At 38.9% G+C, this 20147-nt stretch overlaps 1 protein-coding gene across 1 annotated transcript in view; it reads right to left on the bottom strand.

Annotated features, from left to right (window-relative positions):
- Window positions 1–20147, bottom strand: part of Rnf128 (ring finger protein 128) — a 56847-nt gene that overhangs the window by 11943 nt on the left and 24757 nt on the right. Inside the window, exon 2 of the mRNA XM_038316866.2 lies at window positions 15872–16119. Coding sequence (XP_038172794.1) covers window positions 15872–16119 — 248 coding nt within the window. The remainder of the gene's footprint in view (window positions 1–15871; window positions 16120–20147) is intronic.

The following is a 20147-nucleotide window of genomic DNA, read 5'->3' as shown; positions in this document are numbered from 1 at the left end:
CCGATACCCACTTGTTGGGAGCAGTGAGACCCCAGATCCTGAATTTCTAGTAATCCCCTGATCTGAGTGCCTAAAGCTGCTCTGAGCACAAGACCTTCAGGAGTTCCTGATGGCAGGAGAGTGGTTTCTGGTGGGTTTGGCTGGGGCGTGGCTATCTCTATATAATCTGCCCCTGAACACAATAAAGGGGGCATTCTTGGGGAATTCAAGGATGACCCGTGTCTCTGTCTCTCTGCATTTTAATCTCCAGCCCCCTTGACCAAAGCTTGGTAACAGGGTAAAAGCACACGTAGCGCAGACAAAGGGGGGGGGGCGGTGCGCGGCAATTGGAGGTCTCCACCGAGATTTCGACACCCACTAAACAAATTCTAGACCCAAGCTCTGTCCGCATGGTGTGTCTGTCTGTCTCCCACCCACCGGGGCCTACCAGGGTTACACCACTGAATATCTTTCAATAGTGTGTAACTCTAATCCCAGAATTGGGGAGGCAGGGACAGGAAGATCACCAAGCTTTGCTAGCCAGTCAGTCAGGTTGATTCAGTGAGCTCCAGGTTCAATGAAAAGCTCTGGCTCAGCAAGGAAGATGGAGGACAATGGAGGAAGACACCTGTCTTTGACCTTTGACTCTCCACACATATGTGCAAATGTATGCATGCACACATGCAATTTTTTAATTAAAAAATTTATACAATATATTTTGATCATATTCTTTTTTTAAACTTCTCTCAGATTCTTTTTTTAAACTTCTCTCAGATCCTCCTCCCCACCTCCGTATCCATCCAACTTCATGTTCTCTCTCTTCCCCTTCCTCCCTCCCTCCACAGAACAAAACAAAACAAAACAAAACTAACACCAAAGTTAGTCCAAATGTGCCATAAGGCAAAAATACCAAAACAAAACAAAAACTGCACAAAATAAAAGAAAAACAGAATCTGTTTTGGTTTAGCTCGCTACTCCTGGGTATGGGGCCTGCCCTTGAGTGTGGTTGACATACTCAGTGACACGCCAGCGGAGAAAACTGGTTTTTCTCTTTCCCAGCAGGTATCAATTACAAATAGCTTCTTACTGCGTGTGCGCGCGCGCACATACACACACACACACACAAATTAATGAACCATATTACATATCTCATTTATCTGATATCAAGCAGGATCTTCCAAATTACTGAACCTTTTCCTTCTAGCCCACTGAGTTGTATGCTGCCTATATTCCCAGCTGTGTGCAACCATCCATTAGAGCAGTGGCTCTCACCCTTCCTAATGCTCCCACCTTTAATGCAGTTCTGCATGCTGTGGTGAACCCCGACAAAATGTTGCTACTTCATACATGTAATTTTGCTACCGTTATGAACTGTAATGTATATATCTTATATGCAGGATACCTGATATGCGATCCAAAAGGGGGTAGCAACCCACAGGTTGTGAACGGCTGTACTAGAGCACGGTCTGTCCACCAGGGCTACACACTAAACTAAAACTGACTTTCCCTTCCAAGTACCCATCAACTGTTAATAGTTCAACTAGGCGTGGATGCTTCCAGCCCCTCCTTCCTGTCCTAATGCTGACTGGTTTGATCTTGTACAAGTCTCGGTGACTTAATCACAGTTGCTATAAGCTCATGAGTCTAGTGGTCCTATAATGTCCAGAAGATACTGCTTTGCCCTTGTCCTTTCCAACAACACCTGGATCTTATCATTTTTTCTGCTCCCTCTTCTGAGATATTCTCTGAGCCTTGGGGTCAGGCATTGTGATGCAGGAATGTCCCATTTATGGTTGAGTACCCGCCGACACTGGTTCTCTGTGCATCTATCATTGTGTGTTTCAGAGTTAACTCCTATGCACTGCACAGAGACACTTCCCTGATGAGGACTGAAAATTGCACTAATCTATGGGTTTACATATATGAATCTGGAAGGCAGTTTGATGCTATGTCCGTTTAGCAAAATACTATTAATATGTAATATGTCTACCCTGTGGGTAATACTAGTAATATGTAATATGTCTACCCCCTGGGTTCTTGGCCAGATTTATAGTACTAATCATTAGTCTCCTCATGTTGAGGAGACCTTAAATCCCCCAAATTACTGAAACTTGCATTCTGTGTTTCTCTACTTTTAAAAATAGCACTCCTGGGACCATAATTGTAAAAAAAAAAAAAAAAAACACAGTATGCCTCTCTCCCAAATGGATTCAGATACTATGAATTTTTGAACCAATTTTTTCTATTTATAAGGCTCAGAGGACCTTAAAGTATACCTTCTCCAATTTCTTTTCTGAAATGGGCCCTGTTCAAACAAAAGTGCACAGGATTTGAATTCAAATCGACTTAGATTCAAAATCTGAATTTGTCACTGAATAAAGAATGATACTAGGAAGTCACTGAATTATTGAGCTTACCTACTTTTCATGAAATGTGGATAATAACAACCTTATAATAGTCCATATTAGGAAAACGTGCTGCTACTAACCCCCCACTGTCCAGGAAGGAGGACAGATTCCAAGTTGTCTCATTGAGCACATACCTAGATGAGTCTGGATATTCAATGTCAGACTAAAGCTCAGACACAAGGACTAAAGCATATGAAGAGGGATGGCGCTATAAATTCAGAATGAATGATAAAGAATGGAATCGTTGAGAGGCTGTCTTTCTTCTATGCAGTTTGAACTGGCCCTAGGAAAATTAATGTCACAAATAAATCCTCCTTTGAGAAAAAAAAAGTCTGTATTCTAGATAAGAATGTCTCCAGTGACTATATCAAATGCTTAAAATGAAGTTGAGGTAGGTTTCACATCAGGGCAGGTGCTGTGTGGACTCAATAGCATTGCAGCAAGACACAATACACAATCTTATTTTGAATTGTAAAATGAATAAACTTACCAGAAATTCAGCAAACAATAGCTGTTCAACCAGAGTTCATTATGAGAATGAAGATACACCCCCCCCCCCCCATGCAGGGTCTGGTCCCTAGCAGGGTCTTCAGCTGACACGTTACAAAAATTAGATATAATACAAATAAAACATCTAACACAGTGCCTGACATATATAGATACTCAATAAGATACTGACTAAATGAAACTATAAACTATTACTTATAAATAAATAACACTGGTTGCAGGTAACATGTCTATAAATATTTTGGAAGGAAATAATCCATAGTATGGGTATGTAAATCATGTCCTCAATGCCGCATGATATATCCTACATACCATTTTCGAAAGGTATTTCACTTAAAGCTAACAAATTACTAGCCAAGGGCTGGAGAGATGGCTCAGCGGTTAAGAACACTGCCTGCTCTTCCAGAGGTCCTGAGTTCAATTCCTGGCAACCACAAATTACTAGCCAAACTATTTTTCTTCTGTCACAGGAACAGCAAACATCCCTCTCATATGGCTACTTAGCCAGTAAATACAGATGAGTGGAGATAACTCATGAGGGGACCGATGAAAGTCCTAGTAAAGGCTAGAAGAATAATAGAACTTGATCTTTCTATTCCTGGAGTCTAGCCCAGTAAAACCGTCCAGAATTCAGCAGTTTTCTGATAGTCGTTCAGTTTTTTGAGCCTATGGTTTGTTAAACTGTTTTTCTTTCACTGAACAGCTAGGACGCATAGGCCTGGCTGTAGCTCAGATTTCTAGGCCTGGGCACTTTCTTATCATGTAGATCAGGAGCTACTCAGACACTGAGAAAAAATGCAAAGGGGAACAGAGCCAATGAGAGACAGGACTGTAATAAACCCAGAAATATATCCTTGTTGATTCTTTTGTTATTTGCCCTTAAAGCATTTCTGATTGAGGTTTAAGCGACAAGCTCTGTAGGCAGTTGGAGAAAGGTACTCATTAGGAAGTGGTATTTCCCTGGCATGTTTATTTGATTAAGTGTCCATAGTCTGGCATGGGAGGGTGATCTGGTTACAGTATCTGTCACAATACTCATCTCCACGGTTGACTCAGCTAAGCTGCCTGGCTAGGTCGGTGTCCCCTTTCAACCTTACCCCTCCACGTGTAGGTCACCCAGACTTTCATGCTTGGTTGAAGAAGACAACCTTCCCCTATAGAGCAGGAACTTCCTTCCTCAAGGGTATTTGAGTAGCTGTCCTGATAGAAACTCCAAACAAGCTCTCAAGTCTGCATTTTCGGATTCCTCATCCCTAAATGTTCAATTCAATCTATTATCAGTCCAATGGTGGTGTTTATACATTTACTCGTAATGAATGCCAAACAAGTAATCTTCTTTACTGCAGCTACCATTGTAATACAAGTTAATTTGAGTTTTAGGCCCAAAGGCAAAGTTATATGCCATGTATGAATCTATTCCCAAGAAACAAAAGAGCTGGTATTAATACCAAGCTAAAAATAGGTGAACTACACACACACACACACACACACACACACACACACACACACACACACACACGACCAAACTGCAAATGCCAAGTTATTAAACAAGAAACTTGATTGTAGAAGATCTCTGAAGATCTACAACATCTAAAGACAGCATGCTGGTTAGAATTGTAATTTATCATTTATTCCATAAAAATGAGTATTGTATGTAGTTCTCAGCCCTCACCAGAGAAGTTCCTTCGTGTAGTGGATGGTGGTTAATGCGAAAACTCACAAATGGTCAAAATGCAAAGAATAAGTAAGTATCAGGGGAGTGCTCAACCACAGATGGAACATCAGTATCACACCCATCAAAACTCAGGGACCTCTCTCAAAGGATACAGCAGAAAGACCGTAAAAGCTAGAGGTCAGGGATGGCTCGCACGAAATGTCTTCTGGGCATGAGAAGACCACTGAACTCATGAACTCATAGCGGCTGTGGTTGCCTGCACAAGATCAAACCAGCCAACATTCCTGCAGGGAGGGAGGGGCTTTGCGAATTCCCAGGCCTAGTTAAGGAGCTAGTTACAGTTGATGGGTGCTGGGGGAGGGGAGGTCAATTTCCTTTAAGGGTGTGGCTCCTGGTAGCTGACCCACACTCTAGAGCAGTGGTTCTCAACCTTCCTCATGCTGCAGTGACCCCTCAATCACACAATTATTTCATTGTTACTTGATAGCTGCAATTTTTGCTACTGTTATGAATTGTAAGGTAAATATCTGACAAGCAGAATATCCTGATTTGCGATCCATGTGAAAGGGGTCACAACCCACAGGTTGAGAACCCACTGCTCTAGTGGGCAGTTCCATGCCCATGATATACGGGCAGCACAAACTGGGTTAAAAAAAAATAACACAAAATTCACAGGTAGTGGGGAGAGTGGCATGGATCTGGGAGCAATTGCAGAGAGGTTTGTAGGGTGAATGTCTTAAAAATACATTGTATGAGATTTTCAAGAAAGTAATAAATATAGTTTTAAAAGAGAGCTCGATGCACCGTAATTGAATTTATTATTTCTTTATCTTTCTCCCACTAGACAGCTAGTAGCTGGAGGACTGGGCCTTAATAGTAAGTTTTTAAAAATTCCCATAGTGGTTGCTCACTTAAAGAGTATATTTAGTTTAAAAATATAAACACTTCCACCACTTTCTCAAACAGGACATTTCTCGGCTTTACCTATTAAAAGCCTCTTTTCCGGTACATCTGAGAAAAAAAAAATTAAAGAACATTTAGCGGGCTCCTAGTATGGATCAGGTTCAGCCCAAAGATTTTTACCTGTGTCATCACGTATAATCATTAACCAACTTGTGAAATAGGTATTTTAATATCCACACTTTATAGACAAGTCAAGTGGGTTGAGTCTTGACTAAAGTCCAGGCAGGTGGCTAGTTGCAGGGCTGATTCACTTCCACCCCAGCTTGTACCTGACTTTAAAGCCATTGATCCCTCCACCGCAGGACACTGCCTCCATTGTGTGCTCGAGAAGAAGCCTTTAAAAGGCTTTGCATTCCTTATGAAGAAGATAAAGGAAAGAAACAGGGGAGGGAGCCCTCCAAGTCAGCTATTATTCAGTCTTGAAATTGTTTCTAAATTGCTCTACATTATGATTTGAGAAGCGGTTTAAATAGGCATATTATACTAACAGCCTCCCCTCCTCTTCAATCCTCAGTCAGAGCTGGTTTAAGAATATTTGACAATAGAGTTGAGAATTGAAGAAAAAAAAACACTGCTTTTTGTGCATATGCCAATTTTCTTAACAGAAGCTTGATGACATTTTTCAAACTAATCAAAGCTTTGACAGTGTCAGAAACTGAAGATATCAGCTATACAGTTTTGGGTTTATTGTTGCTGTTTTGGTTCTGAGACTTTCTAACTTGACATGAAAGAAGGAGCTGAAAATAAACTCAGAACAATTATTATTTCTTAAAATTTTCAATTTAAAACTACAAGGAACACAAGATATTCTATTTAGTTCATTTGTATATTCATGCCAAATTAGGGAAAACATATGTCAACCTTGTGGTTTGTCAGCTTGGGTTTTGGTCACAGGGTATTTAACATTCAGTGTAACTGAAATACATATGAACACCACTTCTATAGTTAAACTAATTACTTAATGGGGCTAGAGTACACAAAAACAAGAAAGCAGTTAGCACAAACAAATTAGATTTTTCTGCACATAAGTCACTGCCTTTAAAAAAACAAACACTTCATTAAAAGCTAAAAATAAGAACGTTTTCCAAGAATTAAAGTAAAAAAAAATATGATCTTGGCTTAGAGTTTATAAAAACGATGCTTAATTTTTTTAAAAAAATATATAGTGAGAGGATTCTTTTCCTAGGATATATTCCTGTGAGCAAATGCAATGTCTGCGCTAAGTGGCAATTTAGGCATACGAGAATTTGCCTTGCTCAATGAAAACTTATGCATAATACTTGAAAAAGGAATTCCCACATTATCAAAGATTTGTCTTTAATTAAAAAATAAAGAAGCAGACCTTAAGAAAGACGTACATGGATCTACATAGGAAGGAGAAAAATACAAGTTCTCCTGAGTAAATTGGGAGCTTGGGGAGTCACGGGAGAGGGTAGAAGGAGGTGGGGAAGGGAGGGGAGCAAATAAAAATGTATAGCTCAATAAAAGCAATAAAGAAATAAAGAAGCAGGCTGTGCAGTGCCAGTGCATGCCTTTAATCCCAGCACTTGGGAGGCAGAGGCAGGTAGATCTCTGTGAGTTTGAGGACAGCCTGGTCTACTGAGCATGTTCCAGGACAGGCAGAGTTGTTACAGAGACAAACTCTGCCTCAAAAAACAAAACAAAAATTAAAGAAAGAAAGGAGGGAGGAGCAACTTTTCAAAAATGTATTCCTTATAGGAGGGGAGAAACAAACAAACAGGTTCCCATGTCTATAAATAGCCAGGAGACAGGGATAAAGATGGCCACTATTAACAGTATAAGGAACTGGAAAGCAAGGAAGAAATATGAAGAAAAGGAAAATTGGCAGATGGATATGATACAACTAAGATTATGTAGCCTTTTCAGAGAAACATAATCAGCATGTTTAGAAACCATGTTATGCCTGTAAATCTGTACTTTTGAATAGACTCTAGCCCCTAGCAAACATTTCCCCTTCTCTCAAAGGGTAACTGCTGTCCGGATCTCTGCTTCTATGAGATTAACTTTTCACAAAGAGAAGAAAATTCTGGAATTGTGCTAGTCAAATTCATTTACTTGAAATTTGCTAGGAGAGCAGCTCTTAAGTGACCTCACTATACCAAACTGTATGCTGCACACACACACACAGCGCTTACACGCACTGTGTGGTAAGGGCAAGTTTAATAAATTGGCTATGGTGATCATTTCACAATGTACACCATAACAAATCAGCACAGGGAACATTTTGGATATCATTTTATTTGCCAATCATGCAACAATAAAGTTGGGGAGAGAATTAGCGACATGATCTGTGTATGGTTATGCCTGGCTGTAGTCCCAACCCTTGTGGAAAACTGAGATGAAAGAATTGTCTGTGTCAAAAGTTCATCACCACCTTGGGGAACTATTAGGGTTTGTGACTTAAATGTTCCCCAAGGCTCATCTTCCACGGGTGTTGTTGCCAGGCTGTAGCATTACTATACAGCGGTAGAACCTGGGGGAAGGTGGGTCTGAGCGAAGGGAAATTCAGGTATTGAGGGTCGGTCCTTGAAGGACATGCTGGAAACCAACCCTTTCCTATCAGCTTTTGTCTCCACAACCATAACAGGGTGAATAATTTTCCTATATGGTCTGCTGTGATGCTTTACCTGGCCCAAAGTGGCAGGGCTAAGTGATTATGAAATGAAATCTCAAATCGGTAAACCATAATAAAATTTTCCTCCTTGAAGTTTTATCAAGTCCTTTGTAACAGTGGCAAAACCAAACCAATCAAACAAAAACATATCAGCAACAGTGAAACCCAGTCTCAAAAAAAAATCAGTGAAACTAGTGTAAAATTAGACTATATGAATATATCAAAATTCTGAGACCCATTCTTTGAGTTTTCTTTTGATGTGAGAGAAAGTCAGAAGACTGTGAAGATAGGCCTCATTTAGACAAGTATTTGTTTAACTTACTCCATATAAGAGTCAAAATTCTCATGGTTTTGTAACAGGCCCAGAATAATTCTCAAATTTAGGCAAGAACAGACCAATACATGTAAACACATCAACCACAAATATACACAAAAATGTATATGTATAAAAATATGTCTAGGCAGATAGATGATAGATTTGATAGAAAAATAATGGTACAAAATGCAAGCAGATAGTGGATTTTTCAGTTAATTTAACTAATAGAGAAAATTGCCCATAATTGGGAATATTTCAGATAATGTTTACAATAGTTTATATTCAAAGACATTTTTGAGACAGGGTCTCACATTGTAGCCCAGGCTTGTCTGAAACCCTCTATGTAGCCAGGCTGGCTTCAAATACTCAGTGACCCTCTTGCCTCAACCTTCAAGTTCTGAGATTACAGGCATGAGCCAGCAGCATACCACGTCCAAGCACAAATGTTAAGAAACTAATACAGTTCAGCCCTTCTTCATCTGAGAGCACACTATGTTGCTATTTCTAACAGCAAGCTATAGGGTGATCTGTTGCATAGTTCTACCTAGGGAACTAATTTGAGTATCGAAGTCCCAGACTCAAATGGTAGGAGTGGAAAGGACTGGTCGCTAGGATCATTCTGCTTCCAGTCTGCTCATGTTGTCTGAAAGGTGGGACCCAGACAATGAAACCAGGTGCATACCATCTAGCTAGACTGTTGTGTAAAGCAATCTTGAAAAACTGGTACAACATGGTTCATTGCTCCAGCCGTATCTAACAATACATCAATCACTAATATAAAGGACACTTTGAGGGCCATATTCTTAGAGTTGGCTAATGTCCAATCACGGTTAACTTGGGGACATTCAAGGAGTAAACTACTAGTTCTGCTCTGTTACCTCTTGCTTACAATCTATTCACATTGCCTTTGATCAAAATCTTTTTACAAAAAAACATTGTGTATTACATATTAGGAAAGTATGTGTAAACATTTCATTTGGGATTTACTATAATAAACAGTAAGTTTTTATATATGTTGTTATATCCATATTACGTTATGATATAAGCATATAATTACATTAAGTAGTATTCAGTTGATATTTATACTCCATTATTATACATAGTATAATATTTATATTAGCATAGTGTAGCATTTGTATATTTTCAGTATATACAACACATACACACAGATACACACACACACACACACACACACACACACACACACACACAGTCTGTAAGGACAACAAATACATCTAATAGGTGCAGAAGCCAACAAGAGATAGAAAGAAGCCCAAGGAGACAATTCAACATCAATAAGACCATCACAAACATACTTTATTGCTTAACCAGTTTCATTATCCATTTACTCCTTGATCTATGGCTACCTGAACTTTGTAATACCCTTGTTCAGAGTGACTTAACACAGTAAGAAATTATGTAACTTTAATTCTTTTTCAGAGAAGTCACTATCCACTGGTATTACATCTTGAGGAAGTTTTAGTTGACTCTCCCACTATATTTGACTACTGTATAATCTGTTTACACACAAGGGTTGACTCTTACCAACAATATCTATATGACACCATATTACAGTATGAGTATTTTATTATGTGTGTATGTGTGGAGCCCAGAAGTTAACAACAGGTATCTTTCTTCTTATTTTTGTTTGTTCTTTTTAAATAATTTTATCATTTTCCAATTCTTTTTCCTCCCTCCAGTGTCTTCCTTGTATCCCAGCCCACTCCCCCTTAATTTCATGGCCATTTTCTTTTGTTATTGTTACATATATATGCCTAAATATATAAATACAACTGCTTGGTTCAGTTAGTGTGACTTATATGCATATGATTTCAGGGCTGGCACTTGGTATTGGATAAACAATTAGGGCGTTCATCTCTGGGGAAGGCTATTTCTCCTGCTCTCAGTATTTCCTAACTCTTTGTCTAGGAGTAGAAGTCTATGAAATTTTACCCTTCCATGATAGCATGTCTAGTGTTGCTCATCTTATTTTTTTGAGACAAAGTCACTCGCTGACTTAGAGCTCACAAATTTGGCTAGATTGTCTGGCCAGTAAAGCTTGGCTCCTCCCGTTTCTTCCCCCTCCCCCCAGCACTGGGATTACAGTCAAGCCCTGACATACTTGACTCTTTTTATGAGTACTGGGGGGGGGGGTCTAATTCAGGTCTCAACATTTGTGAAACAAGCAGTTTATCAATGGAGACATATCCCCAGACTTTAAATGTGTGCGTGTGTGTGCGCGCGCGCGTTAGACTGAACCCATAAGCACATGTTAGAGAAGTGCTCTACCACTAAGCTACATTCTCAGAACTCATATCGTCATGATACAGTTTGGTTTAGTTAACAAATAAACCAGGAGTTAGCACAGACTTTCTAGTATTATGGAGAAATTAGGCTCCATGTTAGTTCGGACAAAGGGCATCATCTATCTAAATTCACATTACTACATAGTTACAGGTTCCCATTAGCCATTGGACAGCATGGTTAACTCCCTCCATTACAGAGTACATGGCCATCATTAAAATTATTTCTATCCTCATACCTAGTCTTAATTTTATTACTACATATGACCTGTAAAATTTAATGGGTTTTATTGTGACATGCTTTTCTTCTCAAAATAATTACTTCTTATTAATTAAATTTGTTCTTTGGCAATTTCCTATATGTGTATAGCATATTCTGATTACCCTTTCCCCACACCCTCCCTTATCTCCTCCTCTCAAATCTGTCAATCCTCTTTCCCACATTCACATCTTTTTGTCTTGTTTTGTGAACCAGGGAGTTTAACCACGGATATCTGTATGACTGTTGGTTTGGAATTATCCACTGGAGCCCGGTGGGCTTATCACTGGGTATGCAACTGAAGACAATGACTTTCCACTCCTCCAAATCTATCAATAGCCAACAACAGTTCATCAGGGTTGGGAAGGGCCGGTCTTGTGCATGCTCAGGACAAGAAGCTATAATTGCTGTGAGTTCATTCCTGCCATGATTGTATGAGACCTAGCAGATGGCTTTTCACAGTCCTTCCTATCTTGTGGCTCTTATCCTCTTTCTGCTCCTCTTCTGTTATGTTTCCTGAACATATCAACTGCTCTGATTTGTGTGAATATTTTATCAAGGCTCATTACATGCTACAGGGATTCCATTTTTTCTCTTGCTCTTGAAATGATTCCTTCCTATCTATTTTAATTACTACATCTTAGTCTTCTTAAAATTACTGTTCATTAAGGGTAAATGTACAAGGCTGACACCAATAGCATACTAATGTGGAAAGGGGAACGCCTGTGAGGCCTCAACCCTACACAAAGAACTAAGGGATGCTGAGAGTTGTGGAAAGTCGTCTCCAGGGAACTGGTTATCCAATATCAAATGTTCAGCCCTGGAAATATACATAATAATAACATTATATGGACTGGCAGGTTGTACTTATGTGTTGTGTTTAGATATATATATATACATATGTGTGTGTGTGTGTGTGTACACATATGTAACAACAATTAAAGAGGCCATGAATTTGAAGAAGAAAAGGGGGAACTACATGGAGGACTTGGTGAGGGAAAATGATGTAATTAATTATAACCTTGAAAATTATCTTTTAAAACATAAGCATAAATCCAGCTTTTCCTGCTATACCTATTCTAGTTCCTAATTTACCAAGTACCCTCACTTGTTTCATTTAACAGTATTTAATCCAATGTAAGCTGTCATTGAGTATCAACTGCCTTAGGTTAATGTCAGCATACATGCACTATACCTCCCTCCAAATATTGGGTACTGTATTCTATAGTGTTACAGTGGTCATTGCCACGAGTAGTTTAGTATTTAGTGTAACTGTGTCATGACATTTCTCATAGTCTTCTTTATTATTTATTAATGTTTAAAGTAGAAACAAATCCAATTTGCTATGCTTAGTATGTTATTTTCATTCATAACTCACTGGTGTTTTTCATGGTGTTTAGAAGTTTCCCACCCACAGAACCAGGATAATGTGTGCTCTTAAACATCTTCTTGACCATATAAATAAATTACACCAGAGGGCTCATCTGAGTAATTATCAACACTTATACCATCATCAATTTGTGTAATATTTAGTAATATGATTCATAATCTTCAGAAGGAAGATATCTCTAGATACATAATCTTCTTCCCTAATATTCTTTTGTTTTGGTTTTTAGTGACAGAGTCTCACTCTGGAGAACTCACTATATAGCAGGGCTGGCTTTGAACTCACAGAGATCCTGCTGGAATTAAAGGCATTGGCCACCATGCTCATCCTTCGCTAATATTCTAATAGAAGGGAAGGCCCATAATATAGCTTCATCAACATTTCTACCAGGACAAGCAGAAAATGTGACAAATGTCAAGCTAAAGTTGACATGTTGTAAACATGCACATGAAGCATTTCGCAAACAAATCTGAATGTATGAAAATCAAATATGTAGGTAACATTGCAGCACTCAAATCTTTATAAGCAAAAGTGACTATTGCTCATATAGTTAATCCTTTTATCCTCAAAGGAGAAAGGGGATAAAATCCAATAAACAGTAAAAGCGGATTTTCCAAAAGCCTTCTGTAACAGATGAGAAGCTTTAATGCTATTCTTGAGAAATTATTCTACAGAGGTTAACTTTCATAAAATATATTATAATCTATGAAAATGGCTTAAATGAAAAATGGGATTAGGCTTAAATGTGCAATGAAGCTTGTGCAACACCAGGCAAAAGTTCTTTACAAACCCTTTGCTCCTGCCTCCAGAACTGTGATTATGAATAATTTATTTCTGTTGTTTAAAAGCTAGGAATAAACCTTATTACTTGGTAAAGGGGTTTACAGATTTATCGTAGCACTTAAAATACAGAAACACAGATTCTATCTTGGATACAGACAAACCACTCTCATGGTTGTGACTATAACCTTTGAATAGTTAATCATACGTGATAGCATTTTTCTCAATCTCAGAGATAAAAAAAACTGCATGGTAATCAAATGTCAAATATTAACACAGTGTGAATTTACTGAGTGACCTGGGATAGGAATGCTAAACATCCTTCTGATCATAGCTGGTAACATGCTGGTCCTGCCACCATTGTGATAAGCTGAAGAGGACAGACGTCAATTCATTCTAAACAATTCCAATAATCACGATGTATTACTATATAATGGCACCTAATTTTTATATAGGTTTTACAATAAAATTTAAACTTGTCATCTATTGTGAATCAAGAAATCTGTTGCTTCCAGTCCTAAATACACTGAGGCCTTCTTTGCCTTTTGGGGAATTAGTACCTGAAGTGGCCAGAACTTCATTGCCCTTGAGGAACTTCTCAGATTATATAAAAACCCTTTTCTGTGCTTCTACCACAAGATCACCTGAGAGCATTAAATACCAACTGGACATTATGGAGAAGCGGCACAACACTTTGCTGTTACATTGAGAAACCTTGAAGGGAAGGGTAAATAATAATGGTGGCACGCAGCAGGGAAGAAGGAGGAATGGAAGTAGCTAAATAATTATAATCTGTGTGTATACTGATCATAAAACCATTCTCATTTGTTCTTGAAGGCTATGTGGGAAATGGGGGACAGGCAGAAGAATAGCTCGATAGTTTCTGGCCTAGGGACAATAGAAATTCCATTGAAAACGGGTGCAATACTGCCTTGTGCTTGTGTTGATTAGAAAGAACCAGAGGAAAGGGAAACATGGCTAAAAGTAGGTAGAAAGGACAATAGCTGGAGTGATAGCCTTGAGCATACAAAAGACAGAAGGAGCCTGTATGCCAGGGAATGTTGGCTGCTGCCGAAAACACCTGTAGAAACAGAAGGCAGGGAAGGGGAGCAGGATCTAAACACAGATACAGACAGGGAGCAATGTAGAACTACTCTTTGGATTGTTTCCATTTTCTTGGTAGAATCAGATATAATCAGACAGTGAGGTTGAAGGATGTGTTGGGGACCTAAGTTGCAAAACTTACAAACAAGGAATGCAAGAAAGTAAACAGCTAAGGAAACATTTAATTAATGGGCAGTATTAATGGTCTGCACAGGCTTCAAATGTATGGATTTAGCAAACCCTGGACTGGAAATATTCAGAATAAAAAGACTGCATCTCTCCTGGATATATGAAGGCTGTTTTTCTGAGAGTCATTTCCTATAGAACATAGCATAAGATTTATTTGCATAGCATAAACATTGTATCAGTTATTATAAGTAATGTAGACATGATTTCAAGTATATGTATATGCATAAGTCATATGCAAATACTGTAGCATTTTACATAGAGATTTGAGCACCCATGGATTTAAGTATACAACAGGAGACCCTAAAAGCAAACCTTATGGATGCCAAAAGGATAGCTCTATAACAAAGATAGGGAAGGCCCAAGAGAACTGAAGATAGGTGTGCATGAATGGCCACGGAATCTAAGCTGATTCACTAGAGCAGTGCGGATATGGAAGGGGTGAAGATGGTTTAAAGATGACAGGATCGGGGATAAATAATCACAGATACTTCCGTTCTATAAGACGTTGGCTGTTTAGTTCTATCATTTCCACACTAAAACAGTGATGTCAAAGCATACGAAAAATTATGAACATGCAGTCCATTTGCAGTTTTAGCACTGTATCATGAACAATTAAATTTTTAAAACCTTCCTTGGGCTGGTAAAATGGCTTAGGAAGTAAAGGTACTTGCATCTAATCTCAACGCGAGTTAAATTTCTGGAACTCATATGTTGGAAGGAGAGTACAGACCTTGGGAAACTGTCCTCTGTCCTCCATATGCATATGAATGCCATGAGCTTCCCTCACCCACATGCACAATAAATAATTGAAATAAAACCTACATTGTTGTGGAATTCAGCATTTTTTCATTTAGCTCCACTCCCCCACATTCTCTCTCTCTCTCTCTCTCTCTCTCTCTCTCTCTCTCTCTCACACACACACACACACACACACACACACACACACACGCATGCACACACACACACACGCACATATTTACCTTCAGGCAGTTACAACAGTTATATTGGTTTTATGAAGAAATCTTCTGAACTTCATAATTTCTCTTTTTCCTTTGAGTATGAAATGTTTTTATAATTTAAAAAACAGTTCAATTAAAGCAACATATGTATTTACAGTCACTTACAAATAAATGTTGGCTGTGCTCCCTTAGGTGTTAAAAGACTTAATCAATCAGGATTAACTTCTTTGACAAATGACAGAATATAGGACTTGAGATGATGGAAGTTGATATACGTTTAGAACGACTAGATTTCATAAAACATATGCATAGACCTTGTCTAGTAATTATATTAATATACATGAAACCAAACATATAATTGAAACAGTAAAAGCATTTTAAAATTGGGAAAAGGAATCTTTACAAACCTGCTTCCTGCTTTGAGCTCTTGCATTCCGTAATCTTCGAGCAGAATAAAAGATAAAGTAGCCCACAGTTGCTGCCGTAATAATAAAAAAGGACACGGAAACAAAGAAAATCGAATAATGATTCACCCACGGGCCATGTTTTTTTCCTACTTCGATGACCATTGTTACTTGTATGCCTCTTTGAATAGACTGCAGAATTTTTGTTCCTTTTAGATTGCCAATCATGATTGCAACAATGTCTCCCGCACCTGTAAAAGGAAATGAATTCAGTTTTAGTTTGAGATCCTTAATATAAAAATCCAATTTTAACGGATGATTTAAAACATTTAAAATGAGACATAATGATACAAAAAGATGTACTATAATTGAATTAACATTATTAAGTACCTACTACATATTCAAATGTCATAAGGATTATAACCATGTACAAGATTTAGTCATGGATCTATGGAGCTCATAATTTAAAGGGAAAACATCACACACAAAATTACCAATAATTCAACAGCATTACCTCTGGGGCCTAGTTTGCATTTTTTTGAGATAAGGTTTCACTCTGATTCCCAGGCAAGCCTGGAACTCAGGTCCTCCTGTCTCAGCCTCCTGAGTAGCTAGAAATACAGACCTGAGAAAGCACCCCAACATGCCAATTTCATGAAGGCTTTCTTAATAACAAATAGTCCACTGGCTGGTAGATGATAGAACTTACCTCCTAAGGAATATTAAAATACTTAGATGCATTCTTTTTAACTTATAAAGAGGCAGATTATCATATGTACCTGATACTAATATATACAAAGACGTATATAACAAGATAGGGATCTGAGACCAATAATGTACATAAAATGTTTTACAGCCCATATACATATTAATGATGTGCTAGTTCCATGTATCTTCAAAGAGAACATCAAATTTGCACAAGCTACTTGGGAAGGAGAAGCAAACCTGTGAACGGAGAATATGCAAGAGAGGGCAATGGGTAGGCCACTGCAAAGTTCATTATATACACGTATAAAATGGTGTAAGGGGATAATATTTGGTACCAATGAACGCACTATGAAGCAAAGTAAAGAAGAAAAGGATACACCTTCACCCAACTAACATTTCTTACAAGAAAGGAAAACAGAAAGAAAGCGGGTGGGAGGCAGGCAGGCAGACAGACAGACAGATATTTTGCTCCAAGAGCTCTGTTTTCACAGGCGGATCTGTTCAGGTTTGCAAGGACGACAACACAGGTAAGGGCTGGAAGTATTTGTTTCTATTTGGCACCAGCTAAGGACAAACCTGAACTTAGACGCAATTGTTACTAAAGGTTTCACATCTGTAACAACCTCCTTTCTTCTCCAAACACATTTGGCTAGAAAAGCAAGATAAACCTCATTTTTCTCAATGTTCTAAGAATGTCTTATTGTTCAAGCCATTCCAAGGTTTATCAAGGTTTATAATCCTCCTAGTTTTTATGACCCAGGATGACCGATCTTAAGCAAAAGAAAGGTTCTTTGAGTGCTCATGTATTGCCAACCAGAGAAACCTCCTATTGATACTAGCTAGGTTAAGGTACTACTCAAGGTTAATGATCAAACTCCAGCCTGGAATAAACAACCACCCACAAATAAGACTCTAAAAGACCTTTAGACTAGAATGTAAACACAAATACTAAAATAATATTGTCACTTTCAATGATTATGAGTTAAAAAAATCTTCACTGGTGGTATATATTGTGGGTTTTTTTTTTTTAAACCCAAACAATCCTTGAAATTTCAAGCTCCTCCTAGCAAAGACTGCAGAGGATTAGGCCACATAGAAATACGTCACAGCACACTGGGTAGGATCTTTTCCTAACATCTGCAAAAGGTATCACTACAGATCCCGTCAAGGCTTTTTTTTATGCATATGAGTGTTTCTGTGACTACCTTTATGTACATAATGTGCCTGCAGTGCAGAGGAGGCTGTCAGATCCACTGGAACTGGAGTTACAAAGCACTCTGTGTCTGGGATCGAAGTCTGGGTCTTCTGGAAAAGCTACAGGGGCTCTTAGCCATGCTAAACCGCCTCTCCAGTCCAGCACTACAGAGACCCGAAGCTCCAAGAGAACCGTTTACACATGAGAGTTAAACTCTTTCGACTCCCACGGACTAATGTGTCACCACTCAGTCCAAGAGAATGACTCACGGTCTATTTGCATGAAGGAAAATCTCAAAAGATACCGGAAGTGAAAGGAGTATAAAATGTAGAGAGCTTTATCTGTATCTTCGTCTAAAACAAACATAGGACCCAGATTTCCCATATGGGTTTAAGAATTGGTAACTTAGCAGGAAACCTGATTAGTTTTGTTTGTTTGTTTTTGGTATTTACCTTTGCTTAAATTCTAACTGTGAAATGAAACACAGACTTCTTTGTCTTTCTCCCTTTGCCATCTCTTACGAAAACATCTGGCTGTAAAGTTTTTATCAGTTACATAATGTGATCTTGTAACGTGCATAATATTTAACGGCACAGATAATTTGAAAAGTCAAGTCTGGGATATATTGCCCTTTGAAAGATTTCTTTTTACACCATAGATGAGGCCTTCCAAATAGTATCTCAGCAGTGGAAATAGTTTTTTTCTCTTAGAAGCTACAGACTCAGTACCAGAAGTGGCTACTCAGACTAGCCACTGTATTTAAGAATATTATATTTAAAAACACAGTCAAGAATATACATTCTGTATACGACAGGAACAAGGTTGTGTTTCTATCCCCACAATTCATATTCACACATACTTTATATAGTCTAATGATGAAATAGACTGAATTACACTTACAATATTATAAAAGACATTTCTCTTTTTGTAGTGTGTGTGTGTGTGTGTGTGTGTGTGTGTGTGTTTATGTTGGGTGTATGTGCTTGTGTGTATATGTAGAGGGAGGCCGGGTTCAAGGTAAAATTGTCTTTCTCCGTTTCTTTCCCTCTTCCCCCTTATTCTTTGAGACAAGTCCTCCCACTTAACCTAGAACTTGCCAATTGAGTTAGGTAGGCTGACCAGCAAGCAAGGATCCTCCTGTCTCTGCTTCTCCAGTGCTAGGATTGCAAATCAAGAACTTTACCAACTAAGCCTTCTCCCAAGCCCCATAAATGTTTTTTTTATATACCCTGGGCATTATTATATCTCTTCTTCCCCCAGTGCCTTGTGTCTTTCTGAAAACGACTCTTTGCCCAGAGGTTCCAAATCACAGTTAATGGCCCCACAACTCTTCAGGTCACACGCTTTAGTAGCAGTGGCATCCTCTCCAACACGTTAGTGCTCAACTATCAGATCAGCCATGTACCTCTTACTTTCCTGCTGTCTCCTATTATCAAAACACGTTTTCATACTCACGCTGCTTTCATAATTCCTTGTCGTGTTTCCATAACCTAACTGGTTTCCCTATATCCAAGATCCTTAACGTTCACTTCACCAAGAGCCTTTCAAGTCCAGTAACTTTAAAGATAGCCCCTTAATTTTTTTTTTTTTTTTTTTTTGGTTTTTCGAGACAGGGTTTCTCTGTGGCTTTGGAGCCTGTCCTGGAACTAGCTCTGTAGACCAGGCTGGTCTCGAACTCACAGAGATCCGCCTGCCTCTACCTCCCAAGTGCTGGGATTAAAGGCGTGCGCCACCATCGCCCGGCTTAGCCCCTTAAAATTTCATCAGAATGTATCCTACTGTTTGGTTTTCGGGCATGCGTTGGTATGTCCAGCTCAACCATTTTTTACTTACTTTCTACTACTCAAGTCTTACTCCTTGGTGTAGGGTGTAGACCTCATATGACAGGGTCTCAATTGAGTTGTCTAGTTTGGTGTATCTCCCTTATATCCCCGCATCAGGCACACTCAGATTCAACCACATGGGACCATATGTTGTCATTCACCTTTCATTAACCTTATTTTTTTTTCTGTCCTCTCACCCTCAAGTTCCCTGCATGCATTCTGATCACTGCTCCCTTACCCATTTGCCTATGTATCTATCCCTCAAGATCCAGTTTTCCCTACATAGTTTTCCTAAGGGAAAGCAAATGCTCCATCACTTTTGTTTGTAATATTCCTTTGGTGTGCATATGTGTGTGTGTGTGTGTGTGTGTTCATGTGTACGTGTGTGTGAGCACATTCACATGAGTGGAGGTCAAAGGAAAACCCGTGGGAGTCTGTTCTTTCCTTCCCCAAAGTGGTCCCTGGGAATAACACTCAGGTTATCTGGCCCGACAGCAAGTGTTTCTACAACCCTCTAAGCCCTCAGCAGCTCCGTCACTTGAATTTTAACTTC

The sequence above is a fragment of the Arvicola amphibius genome, chromosome X (assembly GCF_903992535.2).
Source record: "Arvicola amphibius chromosome X, mArvAmp1.2, whole genome shotgun sequence".
Lineage (NCBI taxonomy): Eukaryota > Metazoa > Chordata > Mammalia > Rodentia > Cricetidae > Arvicola > Arvicola amphibius.
This window is presented reverse-complemented; position numbering and strand designations above follow the sequence as displayed.